Raw genomic sequence first — 7,959 nt, 5'->3', positions numbered from 1 at the left:
TTGAATTAATTTAGATTGTTATATACTTGCAGAATGGTGTTTATAGAGATCTTTTAAAAAAAACTCCAGTTCCTATAATTAAGGTGGCGGTTATGGGAAGTTTTTAATTAATTGAATTAATGATAAAATTACTTGTTTACCATTTTGAATTAATTTAGATTTAGGACACATGTCATCTCCACAATATTTCTCACTTTTCTCACACTTTTAACCTTTTTTACAATAACCTTAACCATGATGTATAAATTAATATATTTATATGATACATTGTATAAGTATACATAAATTTTGGTATAACGTATTCCACCGGACTGGTATAGAACTAGTTATATAAATAGAGATAGAGATTTGTCCAATGTGAATGCTTTAAGAGCATTCGCATCCAACCCACTAAAATCTGTGAGTGGAGTTTTTATAATATAAAGAGTATAAAAAGTGGTTGTGAGTGGAGGAGAGAGAAAATGTTACTGTTCATCTGTATATTTGAGGGGACACTGTTCACCCCCTATAATTTGTTAATATATTTTGAAAGTGATTGTGAGTGGATGAGAGAAAAGGTAATGATAAAGGTATAAAAAATATTATTTAATTGAATAGGAGAGAGAAGATATAATGTTTTTTAATGTAATTTAAGGTGAAAAATTGATGAAATGGATGTGAATGCTCTAATACACTCACAAATTTCACAATCCCTAAAACTCACAAGTCCTATTGTACACTCATATAATGAGTGTTATCATCTCTAAGCAAGCATTAAAGTAATCTTGATTTTTTTTTTCTACAATTTTTACGTTCTAAGACTTGTCATATTATAGTCTATGATTTTCAATGGTTGTCGATGATTGTTTAGTAGCTATATGTAAACAATGGCAATATTAACAAGAAACCCTATTTACACATAGACTGAACCCATTCCAAAGTTGCATCAGATTCAAACATATGACAATATTTACAATAAAGCAAACACAGACCGATAAGAAACCAAGCCATCCAGATTAGACTGGGTCTAAAAGTACCTCGTGGTAATTCAAAAAGGATTAAATGCAGTGTCAAACTGATGTGACAGCAAATCATAATCAAGATGCCTTCTGATGCTCGCTTTTCGTTGCTTGATTTCGATAAGTTTGTCATGAATGCTCCATGGAAAACTCAGAAAATGGCGTGGCTTACCCTCATCATAGCCGGCATCGTAACGGCCCCAGTACTCTGGATGGTATGTGACATGATACCATGCAGAAGCTTTTGCATACACATTATCATCTTCTGTATCCCTATCTCCTCCGCCACTTTTGAACCAGTTTCTAGCTTCTTTCCTTAACGACTTTACAGCTAAACCAACCGCTTCAGCATCATTCCTTCGGTCAAAAGATCTCGACATTTTCATGATACTACCAGTTAAAAGTTCCGCTTCAGTCTTGATTCCGTAATAATCCATTAGACTACTCAACTTGTTATCGTAATAAGTCTTAAAATCAAATGCTTCATCAGTGTAATCCTCAAAGCCGAGCACTTCCATGTCAGCATCATAAGCCTGTCTAGCCACCTCTTTTGTGAAGGGAATGACCGGGCTGTTTTGTGGGTCGATGTGTTTTACTTCCCGAAACAGTTTCCCAATCACGTTTTGTGACTCATAGGTTGTTTTGTCAGGTTTTTCCATGAAATCTGGATACTCTTTGGGGCGGAGATTTGAGGGCATTTCTGCTGGAACACCGGTTTTTGGAAAGTCAACAGCAATTGAAAAGAGCTTCGCAAGCTCTACACAAGGTTCGGCCATTGCTTTTGTGGGTTCCCGGTCTGCAAAGACTGTGTGGGCATTTGAAATTTTTCCTAAACTGTCATTGACTATGTAGTTTGTGAAATACTCCTCGACTTCCTATAATATAAAATAGCGTCAAGATCTAAGGAGATTAAGAAAACAAGTTTTTATTCCTAAGGGTGGATTTAAAAAAGGGTCGTGTTTGGAATGTACTAAAACTAAACGGGCTGACCGGTCAACCCATTTAAAATAGAAGTTATAACGATGGAAAATATATAACTTATAAGTTTAACCCATCAACCAGTTTATGACTCTCTTAACAACTTTATTACAGCCCGTTTTTAAGCCACCAACCCATTTAAGACCCCATTTACCATCCACAACCCGTCAACCTGTTTTGACTTGAAAATTTGTTTGACCATTCAGATAAATAAGTTACACAAGTTTTGTTTGGGTCACATGGTTTCAAGTGTGTCCACGTTAGGGCTGATGTCTTTCACACGTATATATGAGTCATGTTCTAATTCATCAATTTCAACTCGCCCACCCAAATGTGCCAACTCCTTAACTCGTCGACCCACAAAATGTCACCCCTATGACCAAATCTTTTGAAGTAGTAAAATGGGCAAGGTGGGTGGGTAACTGTTCAAAAATGATAATTTGCTTTAAACAATTGTTGATATTTACCAATGCATTTATACCTCAATAGTAACATCATGATCTAGTTGCATAGACGGAGCTGGATTATAATCCATCGGTTCGAACTGCATAGGTGGAATAAGATCAGGGTCCCAACAGACAAAGTAAATATCTCCATCCAAATCGCTTCCGGAACATTCGTTTGGATGAGGCCTATAGTGTAAAAGTATATACGTTAGCACCAGCCAAACATAATCATACAAGATCACTACAGTCGATTCTATAACAAAAATGAACAAAAAAGAATCTGCAATACATTTTACCTTTTTCCTTTCTGTGGAAAAACAACACAATCCACCATATGGTGTAGTGCTGGAACAATAACAGCCTTCAAGACCCGTACATCCCCAGGATGCAAACACGGGTTTTTAGCAACCACCACATCCCCCGTAACAATTCGGGGCCTGTATGAGCCAATTCCACTATACTCATCACCCAATGGCCTTCGTCCTGCACTCGAATATTGAACAAAAACTTGACCATATTCAAGTGTTCGAGTTTCATCCAAACATCCCATCATTGCTCTTCCTTTGGGAACAAAAATCCGCGTTTTAGTTCTCAATTCTAGCAACTTCGTTGCACGAAAAACTTGCAGCATCATTGACAGAAACGGTTCAGAATTCGGCTTATATCCACACGAAAGCATGCCCTTCATAACGTTGGTGTTTTCTCCTGGTGACATTAAATCTAATGCCTCTTCTGCCTTTATTGGATCCACTAAAATGGCGTCTAGTAAGCACACTGCTTCTCTTTGCTTCCTTTGAAAGATGTGATCAGAAATCCCGAGGGTAGAAAGAAGGGTGATGAACTGGCGGTTCATATAGCATGGCTGATATTTGCTAACCGCAAGAATATCCAACTTTGTGTTGTCAGATTCAAATTTGAACATGCTTTCCCTCGATGATAATTTCATGAACGAGGTGGGGTCCACAGCCACAACACCTTTGTACCCAGCGTATCGGATTTGAAAAGCGGATGGAATGAAATCATAGCCACATTTTCTTGAAACTCTTTCAGCAAGTTCCGCAGATATTTTCCCAATTCCATCAGAAAAAACATATGTAGTACCATTTCTTACAATTTTTATATCAGGAATTTCTTCAACTTCATACCGTGCAACACTTAAACTTTCTTTTGATGAACCAAAGCATTGACCAAGTCTAGCAGCATATTTTGCAACGTTTTTTATGCTACGAAAATCACCCATCCAATTTCTTATTTCAGCAGCATTTACTCTTCCGGTTGATGCAAACATCCATGCGGAATTATCCCGTAACTGGCTTGATGAGAAAGCAAGAAATTCAAATTTCTTATTGCCAATTACTATCCCATTTCTAAGAATTGACAAAATTCTCCTATAAATTCCGGTTCTACTTACCCCACTCTGACCTACTCTTGGGGATAAATCTGTTGAATAAAGTTTCTCCAATTCTTCATCAACAAATGAAACACGAAGAAAATTATCAATATAATCTGCATAGTGGCGTAGAACCCGATTAGACACATTGACCTCTGGGCCCCAAAAGTACACCTTTGATGGTGTAATTTGAACTCTCCTCACGTATACAAGACCAGTGTCCAATGAGATAGTAGGCGACCTTAACTTTTTGTTGTTTCGATATTCTTCGATTATAAACCTAACCGGATCATAACAACAAACTTTTAAAAAATAAAGTTTCTCCATGACATATTCAATTGATTCAATGTCACGTCTTTGAGGATCCAACAACGCATAGAAATCATCATTAAGGACAGGTCCCGGAATGCAACCATGTTGAACCAAAGCGCAAATCTTAAAAACTATATCAAATGGCAGATAATAACCTTGGGTGGGACCCACAATTGGGACTAGATCCGTATTTTTAGAAAAATTATGACCGGTCACCAAGTTAAATGGGTGGTTACTTTCTTCATAATATGGAAAATAACAACCAAGATCTGGTAGTTCAACATCATGTGGAAGTTCTATGCATAGATGAGATGATTGTCCAATGGCAAAAGATGGAGTAAAGTCGGTTGCCCTAACCCACTGATCATCAGAAAGTTCCGTATTAAAGCTATAAGGGTTGTCTTCAACTTTCTGATAAATTCGAGGAGCACCATAGAGCTGCAAAATAAAAGATGATCATGGATGAAACAGGAAAAGAGTATCTCTTTTTCCTCTCTCCGAAAGCAATATTTACTAGCTGTATTAGGTGTATATCATTAGACTGATAAAAAGTCATCACTTTCAAATAATCTTGAGATATTGGATTTAAATAACCTCAACTTTGACCAATTGGCCGATAACACTCCCAACTTTCGATTTGTACATCAGCACTTCCAACTTTCAACTTATTGGCCGATAACACTCCTTAACTAATTGAATCCTAACCCTGTTAGTTTTTGCTGATGTGGCATCTGACATGGCAGCTGATGTGGCATTTTTGATGGTGTGGCCACTGATGTGGCCCTTTTTGCTGACGTGGCGTGTGACGTGTAACTTTGCTAGGGTTCAGTTAGTTATGGAGTGTTATCGGCCAATAAGTGGAAAGTTGGAAGTGCTGGTGTACAAATCAAAAGTTGGGAGTGCTATTTGCCAATTGGTGAAAGTTGGGGTTATTTAAATCCAAACTTTAAAGTAGGACATCTTAGTAAATAACAGAAATAAAAGAAACACATTTCAATCGAAATAATTAAGACCACTTAAGTTGGATCATATTCTGTATTAATCTAACGTCTAATATCTCAAAATATTGTTTTTATTCTTTCACCAAAACCACACTACTAATACTGTCAAGTACATAGTAGCTCAATCAAACTGACCTGAATAACAAGAAACCTTGCACCAACGCCACGCGGGCAATGTAGCTGAACTTGCCAAATATTTTCATACGAGAGTTGCAGCTGGTAACTCGTCATGAACTCTGAAACACCAAAGTATAACTTTCTTAATCCAAATCCAAATTTCACTGATGCATTTCCCATTTCATAGAGCACCGACAAACTCGTTTTTGACACCTGGCAACCAAAATGAAGAGTTGCACCTTCCATTTCAAAAGCAAATTGCCTAGGCTTCTGTACAAGATCAATATCCCTTTTCCAAGCCTTCAAATAAGATCTACCATCATACCATAACTGCCTACTGTTAGCCAGATTTAATATGCATTCCATATGATCTTTTGTCGTAAATTGGACTCTAGCGTAAGCTCTATCCCCTGCCTTTTTTTGTCTAACCTCTAAAGCCTTAATACTCCCTACTACACCAATATATCCCTCCAGAACTGTTTTAACTACATCTGCAGATACTAAATTGGGGAATCCGTAAACATCAACCGTCTTACCCATCCAACTGAGATGTTTTCAACTGCAATTTCACATTATACAACATGATAGATTAAGTCACAAATTTTATACAAATAGGCAATATTCAATTTAATCGTCATGTAACAGAATATTTTTATACATTAATATAATTTTACTACTAATGTGCTTATTCTGTAAAGATAAAAACTATAATCATCGCAACCCAACACCAGATAAATAGATTGTTTTGCTAGGAACCCAACAGTATGAAAAATCTGTTACCTCCAATTTTTTTTTTTTTTTATAACTTTTATATTACCAATTTTGTATATAAATCCAAGTAATTATTTGCAAAACAATATCACAAACAATTTTTCTTTTGAACAACCAACGACAACAATTTATTGCCAACAAGAGGGGCAGCTAGATGCTCGAAGTCCCAAAATACAAAGAAAGAAACCAACGACATTACTTTACCAAGTCTCTAAGGTTAAAATCACACCAACAATCCCTATTTAAATCTCCAAACTTAGACCTATTTTTAATCCAAACAAAAGATTCCTCTTTGATATCTTCCCTTGTTAGTATTTCCCAATATTGCATATAAATCTATGCATATAGATTTTGATAAAAACTTTAAGGCTATAGGGTGTGGTCATGATCCTCATGACCCTCCACATCATCGCCATGTAACCTACTTCTAATCCATCATTCAAAACTTTAAGGCTATAGGGTGTGGTCATGACTCAAACCACTATTATCTTATTTTAATTTATTTTTGTGAAAAGGAAAGGAAATATTGAATAAAGAAAGAAGGCCCATGGTTGCCAAGGGAATCATGGTGGATGAGACAAAGGGGTGGTATAACAATTCATTAATGATCCTACGAGGCGATTGACCCAACCATGCCCCTCACACTCTATAGCCTAATAGCAATCACTAAGATCACACTATCTCCACAAATAACCAAGAAAACCTTTGGTAAATTCCAAAGTAATTTTGTAGACTTAACCGTCTAGTGATATTAGCAAAAAACGTTGCAATCAGATAGCATAGCATGACGCTTCTGCAACAGAATTTGAAGAGAATTACCAGATACCGAAGAAGATTGAGATGATGATCATGGGCAAGTCAATCCGTCACAAGTTCCATCTGCTTCGTAGAGATCAAAGTACCTCAATAATGCCTGGGCTCACTAGAGAAAGTTTGGACTTTGGGTTCATTTATTAATTTTGTTTAGACAACCCAAAACCATATTTCACTAAAAAAAACTTGTCAAGTTGCAGTGTTGCCATTCTTTTTTAAATGAAAGAAAAGAAAAAATTCGAAAAGAAATAATTTTTAGTTGTGTTCTAGAGTTTCACTAAAGGAGAAAAAAGAAGAGAAACTTAGATATTTTTTGCCTAAAATTAATCTTTCCAATTTGGAAAGAAACGGAGAGAAAGAAAAGAAAAGGAGAGAATCCTCTCTTTTCTCTCCTTAACTTAATTCGGGAACACAGCGTAAGGGTAGAGGGTATAACCCTCAGGGACTTGTGCGGGGAGGTATGTCACCGATTCGGTGACTATACCGTGTGTTTGTGGGTATTCGGTAAGGAGGAGAGAGGGTGGGTATTTCGGTGAGTGTTTACCGAAAATGAGAGAGAGGGTGATTGATAAAATGGTGGGTCCAACCCCTTCTAACTAATCACAATTATTTATTTTTTAACCTACTCAAACACCATAGGGTGTTTGACTACACCCTCTGATTGAGTGCAAAATGGGGAGTGGAATGGGGAGTTGATATGGCATAATATTAGACCATATGTAATAGGGCTTTATAAGGGCATGAAAGATTTTGATAATGCCCTTACACCATTACTCATGGGCATTATAGGGGCATGAAGAGTGAGGGACATTTCTATAATAATGCCCAAAGAGAATAAAAATAATGGAAAGTAATAAATGAAATGAGCATTAACCATTACACCTTTTTTAAAAGGGCATTATGATGATGATGTGGTGAAAAATGCTCCTTAGTGGGCATTAACCATTACCTATGGTCTTATTGGGTAAGATTTCACTCAAACACCCTAAGGTGTTTGACTATACCCTCCACCCTAACCTTACAAAGACAAACCTTTACAATTGATATGGATAACCCGTTATACCCTGATCAAGAAATGGATAGCTTCTGGCGCTAGGAAGCCAAATGTATGCAAAAGGGGGCAAAGAAATACT

General features: G+C 36.7%; 1 protein-coding gene across 1 annotated transcript; it reads right to left on the bottom strand.

Moving 5' to 3' along the window:
* Positions 1-891: 891 nt before the first annotated feature.
* On the bottom strand, positions 892-6,984 carry LOC110872827 (probable RNA-dependent RNA polymerase 1). The gene is made up of 5 exons (XM_022121704.2): positions 6,833-6,984; positions 5,261-5,801; positions 2,719-4,562; positions 2,458-2,608; positions 892-1,873 (listed from the first exon to the last, which is right to left on the bottom strand). The coding sequence occupies exons 2-5, from the start codon at positions 5,780-5,782 to the stop codon at positions 1,028-1,030; spliced, it is 3,363 nt and encodes a 1,120-aa protein (XP_021977396.1). The 5' UTR covers positions 5,783-5,801; positions 6,833-6,984; the 3' UTR covers positions 892-1,027.
* Between the last annotated feature and the right edge of the window lie 975 nt (positions 6,985-7,959).

This window comes from Helianthus annuus, chromosome 8, assembly GCF_002127325.2.
Source record: "Helianthus annuus cultivar XRQ/B chromosome 8, HanXRQr2.0-SUNRISE, whole genome shotgun sequence".
Classification (NCBI taxonomy): Eukaryota; Viridiplantae; Streptophyta; class Magnoliopsida; order Asterales; family Asteraceae; genus Helianthus; species Helianthus annuus.
The sequence above is the reverse complement of the archived record's forward strand: the minus strand, read 5'-3'. Positions and strand labels throughout refer to the sequence as shown.

Bases quoted from the DNA above. Each gene is read 5' to 3' on its own strand.
- LOC110872827 (XM_022121704.2), bottom strand. From the start codon at position 5,782: ATGGGTAAGACGGTTGATGTTTACGGATTCCCCAATTTAGTATCTGCA. The intron at 4,563-5,260 runs GTCAGTTTGATT...TTTATTTTGCAG, and splicing joins CAAGGTTTCTTGTTATTCAG to CTCTATGGTGCTCCTCGAAT. The intron at 1,874-2,457 runs GTATAAATGCAT...TTTATATTATAG, and splicing joins ATCATGATGTTACTATTGAG to GAAGTCGAGGAGTATTTCAC.